Source organism: Dunckerocampus dactyliophorus, chromosome 13, assembly GCF_027744805.1.
Source record: "Dunckerocampus dactyliophorus isolate RoL2022-P2 chromosome 13, RoL_Ddac_1.1, whole genome shotgun sequence".
Taxonomy (NCBI): domain Eukaryota; kingdom Metazoa; phylum Chordata; class Actinopteri; order Syngnathiformes; family Syngnathidae; genus Dunckerocampus; species Dunckerocampus dactyliophorus.
The window spans coordinates 23,776,840-23,795,202 of record NC_072831.1 but is presented as its reverse complement, the minus strand read 5'-3'; the positions used below and the strand labels follow the sequence as shown (position 1 = coordinate 23,795,202).

Sequence of the window (18,363 nt, the reverse complement as noted above, 5' to 3'; positions counted from 1 at the left end):
ATTGCTGTTTCAGTTCAGCTCCGACAAGTAGAATTTGTGTTACGGTGCCCCCTATGGGCCACTTTTAGCCAAGACAACGCTGTGAGAACTTCTTCACAAAGGAGCATTCAAGATTTCAAGATGGTCAGAGTTCAGTTGCTCAATAAACGAAATAAATTGATATATTAACGGCATAAATTGTACTACAGACTACACGAATTAGGGTTCTCTCGATAAAGTTAGATAACTTTTTAAAGTAACATTTATTTGTTGCAAATACGTTTCGCGAACAATGAGCAGCAAAGGCAGTAGTGAATGCAGCTTGTTTCCGAGTTGTTAGGATGGTGACGCTGGGTAAGTCGCTAACTGACTAAGATTGCCCTTTTTAATCATTTTAGCGCTAAAGTAACCCGTATTATGCGTGTCTACTGTTCAGGCTTTAATAATTAAGCAAGAAGAATCCTATTAATAATATATTTCGCCTCATGAAACCCATTAAAACAATTGCATCTAAAAGCTAGCAACTTAGCTTCCGCGCGACGGAAGTTAGCCAGCTACACCGGAACTTGGCTCTATGAGTATTACAATCAGAAATAGAGTTGTTAAAAGGCTAAAGATACGGTTATTTATACATATTAGAGGCTTTTTAAATATATTGCAGTGGAGGTGTTGAGTCTCCTGCTGGTGTCCGTGTTGTGGGGCTGTACAAACCCTTTCCTGAAGAGAGGCACAGAGGGTATCGAGCAGGTGTCCAAGTCCAATAAAATCGATCAGTTCCTGGCTGAAGTGAAGTTTCTCTTCCTCAATGTCAAGGTAAACACAAACACAAACACATCCGATGCCACTTTAAAAATCTTTTGTGATAATTTTAAATATATTTTCCTTTTCTTTATTCGCAGTACTTAATCCCCTTTCTACTGAACCAGAGTGGCTCATTGGTGTACTATTACACACTGTCCACTACAGGTGAGACTCCATCACTAGCATGTTAGGGGTTAGCATGTTAGCATTGCGAGCATGGTATATGGGGGGTACGGACTATGGCGCTTGGCGGAGGCCTGCGCTCTCAGAGTGCGTTTCTACTTAAAAAAGTGATGTTTTGGGTTTATACAATTTTACCAGAAAACTACAACATTTGCGCTGAACTGTTATTTGGCTTTTTGCATTTAGCATACATTATGTAACATTTTGGTTTATGTAGATCTTTTGATTATATAGCATGCTAAAGGTCACCACTGTCACATCAAAATGTCATTTTTCGTACATTTTATAAATATGATCAAGACTATTCCTGTTCTAGTTAATGCTACTCATGTAGGAAAAAGCTACTTAGAGTATGTTGATAGTTAAATATATATTACATTACTGGTAATATATGAATATTGAATATTATCAAATATTATCAAATATTCTATAAATAGTCTGCGGACTTGGCTTCTAATAATATAACATTATCAAGTATAGCAAAATAGGGGCTGTTCAGTAGACTTACTCAAAAAAGCAGCTTTGTGTAGCAGACAAAAAAAACAAATAATTACATTGTTTTATTATTTCTTTTTTTAAGCAGTTGAAATTTGAAGTTGATGTTTTTTCAACTGATTGTCCTCTGTCCCACTCATGCAGATTTGTCATTTGCTGTTCCTGTGGCAAACTCTCTAACTTTCCTGTGGACTCTGCTGACTGGCAAGTTGCTGGGTGAAGATTTTGGAGGAAAACGTGAGTCTATCCAGTCGTGACGTGTTAGTCTAAAAAAAAAAAAACAACCCAAAAACAACATCAAACGTCATCCTTCTTGTGTTAATGCTCTGGTAGTGGGCAAATCTAAACCAGATGGGATTTATTTTTCTTCTTATGTCTGTTTTCAGAGGCTGTTGCTGGACTGTTCCTCACCATGGTTGGCATCACTTTGTGTGTCATAAGCTCCATGGAGGACACTGGTTCTCACGCTCAGCCCTGATGTTTACTTTCAAATTTAGCCTCACCCTTTGCGCTGATAATGCCACTTAAAATGTAAAAATGTAAATATCAATTTCTGGCCCACGCTGAAATGTGTTTTTATGATTTACTGATTCAAACAGTTTAAACAGGCGCAAATGCACTAAGAAAAAAAAATCAAATGCCAAACTCGGTGTCGGGGGCTAAAATGAGTCAATTTTTTTAATTCAGCAAGGGTATGATTAATATCAATGCAAAATAAAGAACACAAGAGACACAAACATGCCTCTTTAAACGGGAAAAAAAACAAAAATGTGTCTTATTTACATTTTACAATGTTTTTTTTGTCATTTTACAATTTAATAAAAACTGACCTTAGGTCTGGGAAAAGATACGTTAGACCAGGGTTTCCCAAACTTTTGTTAGCTTTTTTTTTTTTTTTTGCCAAAATGAAATAACCATAATGCCAATTTAAGTAATAATCAAAATGTGAATGAATCAAATTGTCCATTCATTAATTAAATTGTGCAATATAATCTAAAATATTAAATAGTATTGCATTTATTTGTTATTTCAGGACCAATTAATTTATTTCCTGATGAATTAAATTTTTTATTTTAATGTAAGAATTGTATCTTCTTTCATTTTTTGATGATAAATGTATTTATTTTTGACCACTTAGGTTGTATTTTATATGTTCTATTTCATGATGCTGCACAGCACTGAAATGCACTATTAAAATCCTGCCTTTAAAAAAAACAACATTTTTAACCCGATAAAATAGCATTAAAAATAACAATACAACAACAATAAGGAATGAAGGAATCAACTGTTATCCTAAAATAAAAAAGTTTGCTTTTTTTAAACCAAACTTTCCTGGTCATACGGTCCATAGAGGTCATTAACATTCAAGGAGTGACTCCCAAAGTGGAACAATATTTCTGCGACTAAACAAACTGGGCAAGACATGCCCAGGGAGGCGAGTTCACACAGGGTTCACTCCCACAACTTGACTAAATTTATGGAGCTCCTATAGAAACGTCCTTGGCTGTTAACTTTGCACTTGTACGCACTCTTGAGACTCTGAAACCGTGTGACTGGCATCCGCTTATACTGTAGGCCTTCAGGGATACATACTGATGAGGGTGCCACCTTCTGGGTGGTTTTACCTGCAGGTGTGGCTGGGAGGAACAACACACTGTTTAAATATTTTGGACTTCTCATGCACCTTTTTTTCTCTTACTGATGCTTGGAAATGGTTTTAAAAATGGCCATAGAAATAAAATTAGACAAAAAATACAGCAAAATTAAAGACAAGAAGCTGAAATGTTGATACTAATTAATGTTAATAACATAAAGTTTGTGCTTTGTCTTAAAAAAAAATATATATATATATATAATTTTTGCAGAATAAATATAAAACCAAAAATAAATTAAATAAGATATACAACTTTATGAAAATGTCCCCTGCACTCTTGCAGCCTTGATGTAAGACAATCGAAGTGTGCCACTTATGTTTTGAGGTGAGGGCAAACGTTTCCATCTTGACTGCGGCAAAAAGAGAAAATCAAGTCTTTGCACAAAAGTGAACATTTTGGAGCGATGCATGTTTGTTTGTCCGTACGAGGACTCCTGGCTGATAGAGAACGGCGTACAGCAAGACGTTAGGAGGAGAAGGTTCAGACTTGGGTAGTGACGGGGGGGAAAAAGGCACAAAAAGCGGTGACGTTGTAGATCATGAGAAAATGATGATGTCGTTCATAAATAGATGGGACGCTATCGTTTGCATGCTTCCATTCTGACTCAAAATGCCAAAAGAAAATTGAGGTGCCATGTTTGTCCCCCCCCCCATTTTTTTTTTCTAGTTAGCAGCAACTTTCTAAATGATAAAATATTAAATAAAATGAATAAAAAGACAGAATTTGACCAACATTTCGGTTAACCAAAGTAAAACAATTGTGGATTGCCATGTTTGTGTTTTTTTAAGCTAGCAAATGACTTCCTGGTTCATGAAGAATGATGTACAGTGTTACACATAGATGGAGGGGACTCTAACGCATGTATTTTGTTCCATCAAAATGCAAAAAAAAATAAAAAAGAATTTCTCAGACAAATCGAATATTTGTTAGCATTTGTCTGTTTTAGCTTGCAGGCCACTTCCTGCTTCACGGACTCCACCGTTTCGTCACTGATAATATCTGCGTGCAAATGATTGTGGCAAAACCGATTGAATGCAATACTTTTAATTTCTTGGTCATTCATACTGTCAGGAGATTTAAATTCTAAGACAGGAATGCACTCCCTGTAGCATTTGTTCTACTTTTTGTAGAGATTTTAATTACAAAAAAGGAACGAAAACAATAGACAATACTTGTCTCATTAGCGCAGAAAGAGTAGTTACTATGGTGATGTTGCGTCTTCAGTTAATCCTTCTCCCTGGTGGTGGTTCTGTGCTAGTGCATCTAATAGCGCGGCGTCTTTTCGATCCTCCTGCAGGATAGACATGAAATATATACAGTAGATTTTTAAAAACCCTCATTTTGCAGAGACGACATTAATACCTTTTCATCCCGATGACCCGAGTTGTTTTCCTGGATCTCTCTGTGAGAATCGGGCAAGGACAACGTCATCTTGTTGAACTCCTAGAGTGAAGACGTTAATATTAGAAGCTTTCGTTGTGAAGGACAGTGTGATATTTGTGAATGTGTACCAAATTTTCAGCGTTAAACTCCTCTTCTTTGTTTCGTGTTGTCGTCTTTTCCGCTTCGCCAGGGTCAGATGGCAGCAAAACCTGTAAAAGGACAAAACATACATGGGAGGAGCCTATTCATTGCAGAACTTCTTGAACACTACACGTGCTGGTGTCTCACCTACTTTTAGTGTGTCGTGCAGAGCATCATTTGCGTTGTTCAGCTCCTCATCCTCCACTGTTTCTGCAATTCTCTTGAGAATAAACAACATATATACTTATTTTACCATTGACAGATGGACAGGTCACTGGACAAGTCGTTAGGCACACCCTCAGGATCTATTTGCATCCGACACATTAGATAAAATAACATTTTACAAAACAAATAATCCGTACTCAAGTGTGGCTCACTCATCTGCGTCCGACAGTCTTGGAAGAGGTGTGCCTGCACAAGCCCATACATGCATGTGGCGCACTATTAATACAATGAATCCTCCTGCTAGTTATGAATGATAAACTCAAAAGCCTTGCTCTCTCACACACACAGACACGTACTGTGAGTACTGCATATGTCATGTGCAGTAATTAATGTGATTGCTTCTTTTACCAGTTGTTAATGATTACCTCCACCTTGCACCCATGAAATACACAGACTTGAATAATCCACAAAGTCAAAAGCCACCAGACGCTTGCTCAAGCCTGAGCATGCGCACTCGTGCAACTGGATGCGGCACATCACTAATTAAGTCACTCCTACCACCAGTTGTTAATGATAACCTCCACCTTGCATTCTAGAAATAAACAAAAAGGCTCAAAATAATCTACCAAATCACACGCCACCGTAAACTTGCTCAAGCACGAGCATGGGCACACGTGCAACGGACATGGCATGCCACTGATTAAGTCACTCCTCCCACCAGTTGTTATTAATGATGACCTCAACAAGATTTGAAATAATCCAAAGAGTCAAAATCCACCGTACACTTGCTTAAGCACAAGCATGTGCACACACGCAACGGACGCGGCATATCAGTAATCACTCCACCCACCAGTTACTCATGATAACCACCAACTTTAATCAGAGAAATAAACAAGACTCAAAATAATCCACCAAGTCAAAAGTCACTGCACAGTTGCTCAAGCACGAGCGTGCCCACCAGTTATTAATAACCACCACCTTGCCAACTTCAAATGCTGTACAACACTGTGGGAAAATATGACGATATAAATATGTTGCAAAGTTCCTACGAGAATACGCAGGTATACTTAATGCTGTGGCTGAAACAGTCAAGAGTTAGCAGTAAACCTGGTCAACAGGAAGTTCCGTGGCTGTATTCTCATCCTCCTGCACCTCCTCGGCTCCCCTGACCTCCTCCCTCCTCCTCCGTGCTCCTGGTTTAAAAACGCTGCGATGGACTTTAATGTGAAACACAAAGACACATTTTATGATCTGGAAGCTGAGATGCAAAGCTGATGAGCGGACATCCTAACTGGTTCCATTGCCAAGGGGCGGTCTCGGGGTTCCTCTAGTTTTACGGATCCTGACGGGCTTGGCAAAGGACAGGGAGCCGTCCTCTGCTCCGTCGCTTGTGTGTTGCTGTTGTTGCTGCGGAGCCGGCGGAGGAGCCGCTTCATCACCCGTCGACTTCACCCTCCGACCGTCTGACTGAGAGGAAACGTTTTGTCGTCCTGTGCTGGACTTCGAGGCGACATAATGACATGACTGTTCTTACCTCTGGAGAGTTGAGAAGAGCGGAGTCACTACACTGGTCTTCTGGACCACTTCCTGGCTTCTTGTGCTACAACATTGCACACAGTTACTGAAGAAACCAGATGACCCCAAACAAAACAGCATATTTTTCTGCATGAATATCAGAAAATGGTGTCAGCAGTGAAAGATCGTAGCACTTATTAGACATTGAATCGCACCCAATCAGATGTGAATGTCTGACTTTTCACTAACTGCTTCAGGAGCTGCATCACAAACAAACGCTGCCATTTTTCACTCAGCCAACACTTCCTCCTCACTCTCCCTGTCCCTGGTGGGCTTCGCTAGCCAGGACAAGTTGGCTCTGCTGCCCTGGCAGCAGCGTTTGCAGATCGCTTGATAAATTGACTGATTGTGCATCATATGCTGCAGTGTCTCCAAAAACAAAAAAAAAAGACTTTTTCTCAAAAAATTAAGAGGAAGTTAGTTAATTTCGGACCACAAAATGAAATACAGGTAGGGATTGCAGCTTCTAATTTGTGTGTAATGGAAATTACTTACCACATTTCTCCTCAGTGTTCGTCTCTTTCCAGGGTAATACCTACGGGCACAAAAACAATGGTGTGTAACAAGAATTGCCAGTGTTGTGTTTCAGTGCATCTTTGTCATTGCCGTGCAAGGAAACTCCCCCCTTGTCGGAGAAACATATCATTTGAGGAAGCAGCGCACTGGATGAACGTTTACGAAACAATACCTCTCCGCCGCTTTTGAGACCAGCAGCTCCACATACGGAAGCTTCTTGAACCTCTCGGTTCCCACGGCAACGTAGCAGCGGCCGGTCTCGAGCTCTCCCGCTGAAGTCACTGTCACCCCCTCCACGGAACACAACCTCAAGTAGCGAACAGCGGTTGGCTGATCAGATTTCTCCTGACACCTCTCCTCCCCCCCACCGTAATTTGTTGGTTACTGACCTACGCACAGCGCCGGTCCGTAAGCTGACCTTCTCAGTGACCATACTCAGGATCTGCTCCAGGTCCCTCTGCATGCTCCGAGGAATGATGAATCGGAATGGTGGACACAGGAGGTCTCCGTTGCGGAAAACGCTGAGACATTACGTTTTTTTTACAAATACTTTCAGTGAATGTATGTGATTGGACGGCTGCGGTGTTACTCACTGTATTATACACGGCACTGGTACAAACTTCCTCCATTTGGCTGACACATTGGGCCTCTGGATTAGCTTTGCCTGCAGGGGACATTCCACAAATATGTTTCCACCAAGTAGTACACTTTTTTTTATACGCTCTTTTCATTGGACAGCAACAATATACAGTCGATGTCCTTCGGAGTGACTGACTCACGTCGACATGAGTGGTTAACGACATTACCGAAATCGAAAATAGACACAGATTGCACGTTTACTTGTCACGTGTACCAGGGACTGAGCGATAATGAAGGCAGTTTGTTGATGTTGTTGTCCTTCAGTTGTGGATATTTTAGTTTTAATGTGATATTTTATACTCCTAATAGCTGCTTCCGTAATTTCATCGACTACAATGACTGAAGCATTCATACATGCGCAAATCTTTCTACTGGTGGCTAACTATCTAAAAAAAAAAAAAAAAAAAAAAATAGTAGCAGTAGGAATCAATCTTTCCAATAGAAAGTAGTGGAAATTTTATGTAGTGTGTAAGTCTAAAAATATGTTAATGGTTTAATTTATTTGAACATGCATACAAGTTCCAGTGGAATACATCACATAGTACAATTCACAGTTCTACATGTCCAAAAGGAGTAGGAAGAAGCAAAGCTTATTTAATCCTACCCCCCAACTGTTTTACCTCAATTGCAATACATTTGTTCACTTCCTGTATTCCAAATGCACTCTCTTCTACTGTAGTTGAAAACATCAAAAATTAACGAGATAATGTAATAATGTGATAAATAGAACAATTGTCAAGTTTCAAATTTAGTCAGATTTCCTGTCACCGTAACGACTTGATTTGACAGTCCTAATAAATAATATCAAATAGACATAACAAATAGTCATGAACTCATGAAAGGAAATGAAATAGAACAGAACCGATAACGGGTGAGTACTGGCGATGTACTCACAAAAGAATAAAGAGTAAGAAGTGACAAGAAGGAAGAGTTAGTGAGTGTAGTCGTGGAAATTGTGGATGTTGTTTTGTTGTAATCCGCCTCCCACACTCATAGATTTATTGCTTGACGATGATGCATAGGTTCTCAATTGGGTTGAGGTCAGGGGGGAAAAAAGGGGACCAAACCAAGGTTGCACGGCCCTCATCAGTAAACAGGATTGTTTGAAAATGAATCTTCATGCATTTGATGGCCCACTGCAACCGTTTCTGCTTGTGAGTATTGGTTAGGGGTGGCCAAATAGTAGGTTTATGCGTAACTGCAAGTCTCTAATTGGGTTCACCTGGCAAACTAATGATGACAGTTGTCCGAGATTGATATCAGGAATTCAAAGAGCATCGAGACACAACGCCTTTCAAGAATTTAATTGAAAAACAAAAAATGTAATGTTTATGATACTAAAATCTTATTTACATAATAATTTGGAACACAGTGTATTATTCTGACATATTAACACGTATCCATTAAAAAAAACAAATACATTGGAACAACTGTCTTCTTTTTTCTTCTTTGAAATGAAGTCTATATTGTTTCCAAATGCTGTATCTCGTTGGGACCAAAAGATGGCAGCGTTGATGCAGATGGCAGTGTTGACGCGTTGTGGCGACCTTTTTAATTTGTGACAATCTTTTCCTTCCACTAAACTTGCTTCAAGTCGGTCTTAACTTTGATGACGAGTGACAACAACATGGGTCGCTTGTTTTGTTTTGATGCACTTCTTGTATTGATTGGATCTTGATTTCTGTTGCGTCTGTGGTGACACTGAATCAGGGGCAGTGCCCCACCACATTGTGCATTTTAGCATCATTAATCTCTTCCAGAAGGTCCAACTCTAACCGAAACGTACTCGAACCAAATAACCAAAATTCCCATAAGAAATCATGTAAATTGTTTAGTTAATCTGGTTCCTGTTTCCATATATTAGCAAGCTGCTATCAGGGATGTTTTACAGTTACACTCACACAGTGTATTCATAACTTGACCATGTACAGGCATACATATTCTATAACATGTTGTTTATTTTGCTTTATTTTAATTTCTTGAGTGCCCGTTCCATCCAGTTTAAGGGGCGTGTCCTATTGTCACTGTCCACTGAAAAGCATGTATCTCCACATTTTTTTCTGCTTTTTTCCTGAAACACGAAAAAAGAATGTTTTTACTGCATTTAAAAATGTGGAGCTACATGCCGATTGACTGGAGTCCTCAAATCTGCCTAGCAACAAGTGGTCACGCAAAAAAACAAAAATGATGGCAATTTTGTTTATCCAATTGTTTAAAAAAAAGGAGAAAATAAAAATAAACTAAATACACAAAAATACAGTGTAAATACAATCACATTTATTCAGCAATTTAAAAAATTGAATGGGGTCCAATTGACCCCAAAGGCTCCATGTGACATTTACAGTGTCTCTGACGGAAACAAAGAGGTGTGCGGAGTTAAATATGGCTGTGTCGGCCAGCCCATACACGCCTTGATGAACTGTGAAGGAAGCTTAACTCCTCGCATGCAGCCACGCTCGCTGCAATGCTCCACAGCAACCACAACACCGGCATGCGCGCACACTGGAATCAAAAGTACACGCCGAATGCACATCGGCGCATGACGGGGGGCGCACGTCCAAGCCACACACAATTACTGTCTGCTCTCTAAATGTTGGCCCAAGAAGAAGAGCTGTTGGCTTCAAAACAATGAGATACCTCAGCAGATGCTCTGAATACAAAGTGAGCACTTGTGAGCGTGAGTGCATGCATGTGCATTGCTGCTGCTGTGACAGCTATTCAGTGTCATTGAGTCAGGAGTCTTCATTGTTGGATTTCGCCAAAAAACGACTTAACCACGGGCCATTACACTTTGGTGCCGAGCCAGGTAAAGATGCACATCTACACATCTACACAGCTACATATATATATATTAGGAAGGTGTAGTATTTGCTACTGTTACTAGTCAAAGTGTGAATATGAAGGTGTATTGCAGCCACACTGAAAATAACAAAAAAAATTTGAAAAATTACAAGAATAAAATTATAATTACGTCATATTTTTCTGAGAAAAAAAACAACTACTGAAAGTGAAATGTTTCCATAATATTACATTACTTTTTTCTACAGTTTAAAAAATAAAATCTGATTTTATTCTTAAAATTTAGAGATTTTCTCATAACATTACAACTTTTTCATGGAAAACATTACATTTTTGAGTAAACCTGTCACAATGATAAAACGATTAATTGAACGATAGAAAAAATGAGGATGATAATTTTGACGCCTCGATAAATTAACATGTGCGACATGTATGTATGCCTGTTCCATTTCCTCGTCTCGCTGTAGCACACAGGCTGGATGACGAGGATTCACTCTGCATGTGTCTGAGCGCATTGGTGGTATAGTCAAATGAAGGGGAAAGAGTGAGCCTCCTGTCAGCTATTCAGCGTCTTTGTCACAGTACGAGGAGGCAGGGGCTAGCTACGTAGTGATGGAATACACTGAGTGCTAGCTAGAGCAGTTAGCAAGCAAACGCTAATATGAATGAAAGCACAAAAACGATAGTTTCCAAGCCGAATGCCACAGTTCCAGTGTGGATGTGCTGTGGGGCATTCGTCCCGGCGGTTGGCGCTTGCTGGGGCGTTTGATCGGCGAAGTGAATGTATAGTGCCGGGCGGCGAGAGCTCCTTATACCCAGGGTATGTGAAGTGGTGACGCCCCACGATCCATAAGTTCTATACTGTAGTAGGCATCTTCTGTGCCTCACACAGATACACTACACTTGAGTTGTAGTACCATCTAGTGGCTGAAATGTGACATGACACAGTGACTATTGAATGATAAACTTAATGATAATATGGTCAAAAAAAAAAAAGGTCAAAATTATCGATCGTCGAAAATTTATGACACAATTATCGACCAGCAAAATGTGTTATTGTGACAGGCCTACTTGTGAGATTTTGATGTTTTTAATACATATATTTTGACAGGACCTTTTTGACATTACATTTTCCAATTGCTTTACTATTTGCTTGTATGTCTTTATGTTAAGCAGAAATAGGATATTTGCTCACGACATTATTCTATTGTTATATTGTGTTGTATTGGGCAGAATAATAATGTGGATATCGCTCAACTTCTCATAGCTAGCGTCATGTTGTCCTCGTCTTTCGACAGCAAACTAGACTGAACGAACAGTGCCTCTGCTGGTGGCCGCCAAGTGGTGCATTCCAATCTGCGTCAAGACTCAATTTGTCAACACAATGGCCTGAATTATGACCATGTTTAACAGTAAAATCATAACTGACTGTGCAGGAGGTCAACATGATTGCTGATGCATTCCTCTGGTTAGACTTGCATTAATAAGTGATGCATTTAGCTGTTGGCCTTAACAGGATCGTATTCATTCAAAGGCGAGAAGCCTACCTGAGTGTCATCACGTGTCGCAGGCTGCTTTTTCACCCCTGTATTCACATAGCTGTGGTATAGAGGGAAAAAAAACATTCATGAATACTAATACTGGTCTAATGTCGCTAGAGGTGGTGCTTTGCTACTCACTCCAGTTTCTTGAACTTCTCAAAACCCGCAGCGACATACTGTGCCCCCGTCTGAAGGTCCTGGAAGTCCGTGACCTTGTGGCCCTGCCTGGGGGTGTACAGGGTCCGGACGGCCAGCGGGGCACCGATATTCTGGGTCACCTCATTGAGGAAGGCCTCCATGGTGGACACCTGTCGCTGGTTGATCACGAACCTGCGGCCGTTGAAGAAGGGGTCTCCATTCCTGTACACCACCACACTCTTCACCGAGGGCAGCACAGTTGTGGCGGCAGTGCCGGTGGCCATCTCTGAGGTAGCTACTACACACACACACACACACACCCTAATTATGTCCATTTCTATGGCATTAACACACACATGCACACTCACCGGCTTGACCAAGCAGTGCAAATTGATGGAGTCCCCCTCGGTGGAATGATGGTAGTGGTGGACACACACTCGCCCCGTTCTCCGTACTGACCCGCGCACACACACTAACGCTGACAACGGTGTGTATTTCCTGGTTGCTATGACAGTGCAGTCAGCAGCAGAGTGGCTTTGTGGGCCAAACCATTGGCAGCAACCACAACAAAAGGGACAGAGGGTGAGTGGAGGGGGAGGTTGATGGGAGGGTCCTGTGCATTGTAAGCTGGATCAATATGATAACATTTTGTGCATCACTATTAAGACCTTGTAATGAAGTGTGAAGATTTGTCATATTTGATTCACAAAAATGTATGAGATATTTTGTCTCTTAAAGCATCTCATATCACATTTGAACTGGTTGTGTTCTTCATATCCGGGAAGATCAAAGCAAGGTTGTTTGCTGAAATACTGTTTAACATTCAACTCTTCATGGGAAAATTGTAACATTTTAAACCTCTCAAAATTATTAGTGTATTTTATGTACTGAAGTCACTTTTTCATTGAAAAAAAAATCTAATCATGATAATCATACATCAATGTTTTGATCATTTATTTAGTTTCATTCATTGTTTGATATTTTTCTTTTCTGATTGGCTGGGAGAAGTCACATTGTTCCACTGCCTTATAGTGAGTTTACATTTAAGTTGGCAAATATGCATCCTAAATGGTTCGAATTTGCCTTTTTTTTTAATTCTTGCAATTTTCATAAAATAAAATACAATTCTAAAATAAAAAAATATTGGCACGGTGGTCTAGTGGTTAGCATGCATTTCTGTGTGGAGTTTGCATGTTCTCCCCGTGCATGTGTGGGTTTTCTCCGGGTACTCCGGTTTCCTCCCACATTCCAAAAACATGCATGTTAGGTTAACTGGTGACTCTAAATTGTCCGTAGGTATGCATGTGAGTGTGAATGGTTGTTTGTCTATATGTGCCCTGCCATTGGCTGGTGACCAGTCCAGGGTGTACCCCGCCTCTCGCCCGAAGTCAGCTGAAATAGGCTCCAGCATACCCACGCGACCCTAAACAGGAGAAGCGGCATAGAAAATGGATGGATGGATGGATGAATGGATGAATAAGAAATATGAAAAAATAAAAAGGTGTAGGGTTAATTTAGGTCGTCAATAGATTAAGAGTGTTCCGTCATAACTCCTTAAAAGTGATATTATAGTAGCATCAGTGCAACAACAACAGTGGAAAATCAAAGTATTAGCAAAATCCATTTTATTACTTTTTTTATATATTAACAAATAAAAATACAAAATATACACTGCTAGACTGTTTGGTCACATATTGTAAATATTATGTTGATGTCATCAATTTACAGATGCATATGTATTTTACAGTGAGGTCCAGCTCAGATCACATCAGGCCATGCTCAGTTTGTCCTTCAGAGACAAGTACTGCAGGGGGGAAAGAGACAGAGCAACATTATTATAAAAATCTGTCATATTAAACTCAAAAAGCATCCAAACTTAATTCCACAAGCGTTTTGTGGTGTCACCACAGGAGGGAACCAATGATGACAAAGAGGAATACATTTGTGACGACGACCATAGGACAGCAATTGGAGCTGAATGTACAGTAATACAGTCGTTACTCGTTTATCACAGTTAATTGGTGAAGTGAATTTCCTTGAAGTAGGATTCAATATTAATAAATGGAATATTTTCATAGTTGGAGCATAGAAAACCTGTTTATGGCTTTCTAAATTCATTTCTTACCATTATTAGAGCCTGTAGACATGAAATAACACCCCTATAGTCACCATTACACTCCTATTATTCTTTGTTTACACCACATTGCACAACTCTAATGCGCAGTGTCACTGCAGGGACACTAGAGACTGAGCTTTTAGCATAGCAAGATACCAAGCAAACTATTTAGCCTCTAATTTATTTATTCTAAACTTAAGAAAGGGTTTCAAACTTAGTGGGGAAGAAGGACAAAGTAAGAAGCCAAAAAACTTACCACTTCCACACAGAATGGGAGCATAACTTTTTTTTTTTTTTTTTTTACTATGTCATGGCGGACACGCCGTGGCTGACTCCATGCAAGGTAATGTAATCTAATTTAATGTCTCATCAATGTAACATTACTGCGGCTTAGTGACCAGAATCCTACATGTGCCTTGTCTTGTTTTGACTAATAACAGGCCATTTTTTGAAAAAACGCGATAGAGTGAGGGATCGACGTTCGAACCGCAGGATTGCGCAGGATGACTGTATCGGATAGGGGTACAAACGTCTCTGCTCTGGCTGCTCAGTACAATTAGTTAAAGCGACAATTACTGGTTTGTCTGAATGCACCAATCCCACCACTACTTTAATGGTGTGTAGCGAATGTTTGTTGTATTTAAGTTTGACTACACAGCATTAGCTTATTTTTACACTTATATGACAGTTAATGTTAAAACCATGAAGCTGATGCTGTCATATACGCTACTTTTGCTACTTTTCTGCCACATCAAGAAGTGAGTTAAAATTTTATTTTATTTCAGTTACCGTTTTAAAATGGTTGACTTTGTTTCACACTTTGAGTGTATCACTCGACTGTGACACTGCAGAGTAGGAAAGTAGTACACAGGTCTGTCGTGGGCCAAGAAAAAAGAAGCTGCGTGCCACTCTTTGGACACAGTCACAGATTAATTCAATATTTTCAATCATCTCCTGTGGCAAAATTCCTTAACAAATATGCGAAAAATGAAGGTCGACAAGCTTTTTTAATTTTTTTTTTTTTTTTTTTTTACTTGAAGCAGTACCACCATCCAACCCAAAATACACACAGAACCTGACTGTTGGCAGTCATTAAATAAATAACGCCACTGACTTAGTGAGGTCAAATAAATGTCACCATAATAAATCCAAACAAGTGGCCTTGCAGTGGGCTGCCACAGTGCTGATTAAATGAAGGGAAACACTACATCACAGGCTCACCTTTTTCCTGCTGTCAATGGCCTGCTGCAGCCACAGTAGCTCCATGGTCAGGGCGTCTCTATGGAAACGCAAAGCCTCTGGATTGGGAGGAACCTCGCGGGCCGAACAGTACCGCTGCAGACCTGAAAGACAAAGCCATAATAACGATAAAGACAATACAATTAGAAACTTTTTGCGAGGATTTTACCTTTGTGTGGAAGGTGTGATTCCAGCTCCATACTGCTCCAGATGGACGTGGAGTCTCTTGTGCTCTCCAGAACCTCATCACAGCTCAAAGACTGACCTGCCTCCGGAAAAGAACTGCTTTCTAAACACTCCCTTGTTTGTTTATCACTTCCTGATCCATCTTTCTCTGCTTCTGTCTTCTGCAAAAGTACACAATGCGTCCCCCCTTCTGCTGCTTCTGGGTTCAACTGTGACGAAGCTCTGACATCTGGTCCTGGATCTTTCGTGGTACCGTGCAGGGGGCCATCCTGGTAATGTGCAGAGGCATGAGAAAGGTACAAGATGGTGGATAAATCTCACTTTATTACAGGTAAGAAAACTTGCAGTGTCTGTGAAGTGGGGGGTGGAGATGATGGTGTCCCTCCACTTTAAATGAGCCAAAGTGCCATCAATCTCTTTCACGACCTCCTCAAAGTCTGTCCGTGAACGACGCACCTCCTTCCTCACCAAATATCCACGAACATACGCCTGCTTAGAGAAGATTTGCAACAACTATTAGCTATTACAACTTTCCTATTAGCATAACTAGCCCAGCGCTAACAATAAGTTAGCAACTTTCCATATGGATGAAGTAACCCAAAGTAGCGCCACAAACATAAAGAGTCTATTTACTGCTTGGCAGTAAGCAGGCAGATAAATTACAGAAAAGGGTTATTACCTGAAAAAGGCAGAGTGTCTTCTCCAAGTTACGCCTGTCCATCGCTATGGTAACGTGACTGCAGGACCACTTGTCAGAGAGCGGGACGTTTTTGTATGCTTCCTATGTTGGGATAAAAAAAATAAAAGCTTGTCGTTATAATTGTAATTTAATGAAGATACAATTTCGGTGTAATGTTTGATTTATTGTTATTATTTTTGCTTGTGTGTTAGTTATAAACTGAAACACTTCACAAATGACGCAAACAAGCGCTCTGGTGGGTAGGTAAGGGTTTTATTTTGAAAAGACAAACGGAAGTACTGGACTGGGGTGGAGAATGTAATGGGCTCAAAGCAGCGCAGGGGGCGGTAATGTACCACGAAGGATGCTAACCGCCGTTCAAACACAAGAAGAAGAAAATCGACGCGATGCTATGTTTATATCTTCTGTTAGCTCGTCATCGCATGGCAATGTTTTTCAAAGTTTGTTTTTACCTAAAACTCAAACAAAATGAGCACTTCGTCTAATCAGAGGACTTTATTTCAGACGTGGGGTAAGTCCGTTCCTCAAAACAAAGTTGCCCCACCGAGAAAAGAAGGAAAGAAGGCTGCTGGACAGCGCAGAACAACCCCAAGCATCACTGTAAAGAAAACTACAACAAACCCGCTGTGGACTGAGATAGGTAATTGCTCTTCAAGCACAGTAGAAGCTCCTGAAGCTGCTCACGAAGATGATGACGACCTTATGTTGGTGGCTGTCACTGAAGCAGAACAGAGCCTCCAACTTGATAATGCCAACTTATTCCAAAATGCGTGGCCCATATCTCCTATGTCATCATCCGAGAAGACATGCTATCCAGACTTTCCTGGCTTTGACGGCTCTTCTGCTGCAGTGTGGATCTATCCCACGAACTACCCCATCAGGGAGTACCAGCTGAAGATATCAGAGGCCGCCTTGTTTCAAAACACACTGGTGTGCCTTCCAACTGGCTTGGGAAAGACATTTATCGCCTCTGTTGTTATGTACAACTTTTACCGCTGGTACCCATCCGGGAAGATCGTGTTCATGGCGCCCACGAAACCTCTAGTGTCGCAGCAGATTGAGGCCTGCTACAAAGTGATGGGCATCCCTCAGGCGCACATGGCAGAGCTGACCGGTATGTTGCCCTTTGAAAACTCATCATATACCTGTATTAGCGATACACGGCTTTCGGGTAACATTTCAAGATGAACTTAAAATTCAGTATAACCTTTAGAGGGGACCTTAAATTGACTTATAAACGTTTGAATCCACATGTTCAGTGTTTCAGTACTTTTTGCTAGATTTGCTATTGTTTAACAGGGAGCTTTTAATAATGACCCTCTTTATATTATGCAGGCAGTACAGCAGCCAACAAGAGACAGGAAGTGTGGCGGTCCAAACGTGTGTTCTTCCTCACGCCTCAGGTGATGATGAATGACCTGTCCAGAGACACCTGCCCGGCCCGGCAGGTCAAATGCGTGGTGATCGATGAGGCCCACAAGGCTCTGGGCAACCATGCCTACTGTCAGGTACGGCAACAAACACCACACCTGCCATGCATGTGCAGTGTTAGTTTGAACTCAAAGCCTGGTTGGCTGCTCCGTCAGGTGATCCGACAGCTCAGCAGCCAGACTCTGCAGTTCCGCATCCTCGCCCTCAGCGCCACACCAGGAGGAGATACAAAGGTCAGGAGTTAAACTTGAGAAACAAAGGTCAAGGCTTCCATCTTTGTATTTTTATGACCCACTGTGACATCACCTCTGTCACCCTGCAGTCAGTTCAGTCTGTCATCTCCAACCTGCTCATCTCCCACATTGAGCTGCGATCAGAAGAGAGTCCAGACATCCAGGCCCACTCCCACCAGCGCAGTGTGGAGAAAATGGTAGTCCCACTCGGGGAAGCGCTAGCTGCCCACCAGGCTCGCTACCTGCAGGTAGGAACCTACGTTATATACCACAGATGTGTGTGCCTCATAAACATGAGCAGTTTTTGGCGTTTTGCTGTCCCCTAGTGGTCTTTGTCGGCAGCATGCTTTCTCTGAGTGGCATCGTGCGCACACATTGTGAGAACCTGCCGTGTACTTTGTGGTTCATCAGACGGGTGTGTCCACCTCTATTGTGTGTGGGGTGCAGT

At 41.0% G+C, this 18,363-nt stretch overlaps 3 protein-coding genes across 10 annotated transcripts in view; 2 read left to right on the top strand and 1 right to left on the bottom strand.

Annotated features, from left to right (window-relative positions):
• Positions 1-208: 208 nt before the first annotated feature.
• On the top strand, positions 209-10,466 carry tmem234 (transmembrane protein 234). Its single transcript, XM_054795448.1, has 5 exons — positions 209-333; positions 641-792; positions 879-945; positions 1,603-1,695; positions 1,845-10,466. Exons 1-5 carry the CDS (start codon positions 321-323, stop codon positions 1,934-1,936), a joined length of 417 nt encoding a protein of 138 aa, XP_054651423.1. The 5' UTR covers positions 209-320; the 3' UTR covers positions 1,937-10,466.
• Positions 4,197-15,559, bottom strand: dcdc2b (doublecortin domain containing 2B). 5 transcript variants are annotated; one of them, XM_054795443.1, is made up of 15 exons: positions 15,535-15,559; positions 12,379-15,469; positions 12,011-12,308; positions 11,879-11,930; positions 7,487-7,557; positions 7,283-7,414; positions 7,066-7,200; positions 6,873-6,912; positions 6,337-6,402; positions 6,095-6,269; positions 5,910-6,019; positions 4,789-4,857; positions 4,625-4,705; positions 4,476-4,556; positions 4,197-4,404 (listed from the first exon to the last, which is right to left on the bottom strand). In XM_054795443.1, the coding sequence occupies exons 3-15, from the start codon at positions 12,292-12,294 to the stop codon at positions 4,315-4,317; spliced, it is 1,386 nt and encodes a 461-aa protein (XP_054651418.1). In that variant the 5' UTR covers positions 12,295-12,308; positions 12,379-15,469; positions 15,535-15,559; the 3' UTR covers positions 4,197-4,314. The 5 variants fall into 5 exon arrangements, 4 of the variants coding, with proteins under 4 accessions (XP_054651418.1, XP_054651420.1, XP_054651416.1 ...); XM_054795445.1 differs by having other exon boundaries at positions 12,011-12,305; XM_054795441.1 differs by having other exon boundaries at positions 12,011-15,469.
• Positions 15,560-15,812: 253 nt separating this feature from the next.
• fancm (FA complementation group M) overlaps positions 15,813-18,363 on the top strand; it is a 46,575-nt gene continuing 44,024 nt past the window's right edge. For 2 of the 4 annotated variants that reach the window (XM_054795438.1, XM_054795437.1), the window contains exons 1-4: positions 15,820-17,365; positions 17,587-17,759; positions 17,838-17,915; positions 18,005-18,163. In XM_054795438.1, the coding sequence (XP_054651413.1) occupies positions 16,720-17,365; positions 17,587-17,759; positions 17,838-17,915; positions 18,005-18,163 (1,056 nt within the window). In that variant the 5' untranslated portion in view covers positions 15,820-16,719. Of the gene's footprint in view, positions 17,366-17,586; positions 17,760-17,837; positions 17,916-18,004; positions 18,164-18,363 lie in introns of all 4 variants that reach the window. The other 2 variants (XM_054795440.1, XM_054795439.1) reach the window with 2 other exon arrangements.

What these genes read in the sequence shown, in the direction of transcription:
- tmem234 (XM_054795448.1), top strand. An exon ending in TTCTCTTCCTCAATGTCAAG is followed by an intron (nt 793 to 878) that starts GTAAACACAAAC and finishes CTTTATTCGCAG; the next exon opens with TACTTAATCCCCTTTCTACT. An exon ending in TGAAGATTTTGGAGGAAAAC is followed by an intron (nt 1,696 to 1,844) that starts GTGAGTCTATCC and finishes GTCTGTTTTCAG; the next exon opens with AGGCTGTTGCTGGACTGTTC.
- dcdc2b (XM_054795441.1), bottom strand. Translation starts at nt 12,345, where the DNA reads ATGGACATAATTAGGGTGTGTGTGTGTGTGTGTGTAGTAGCTACCTCA. An exon ending in CGGACCGGCGCTGTGCGTAG is followed by an intron (nt 7,201 to 7,282) that starts GTCAGTAACCAA and finishes TCGCTACTTGAG; the next exon opens with GTTGTGTTCCGTGGAGGGGG. An exon ending in GTCTCAAAAGCGGCGGAGAG is followed by an intron (nt 6,913 to 7,065) that starts GTATTGTTTCGT and finishes TTGTGCCCGTAG; the next exon opens with GTATTACCCTGGAAAGAGAC.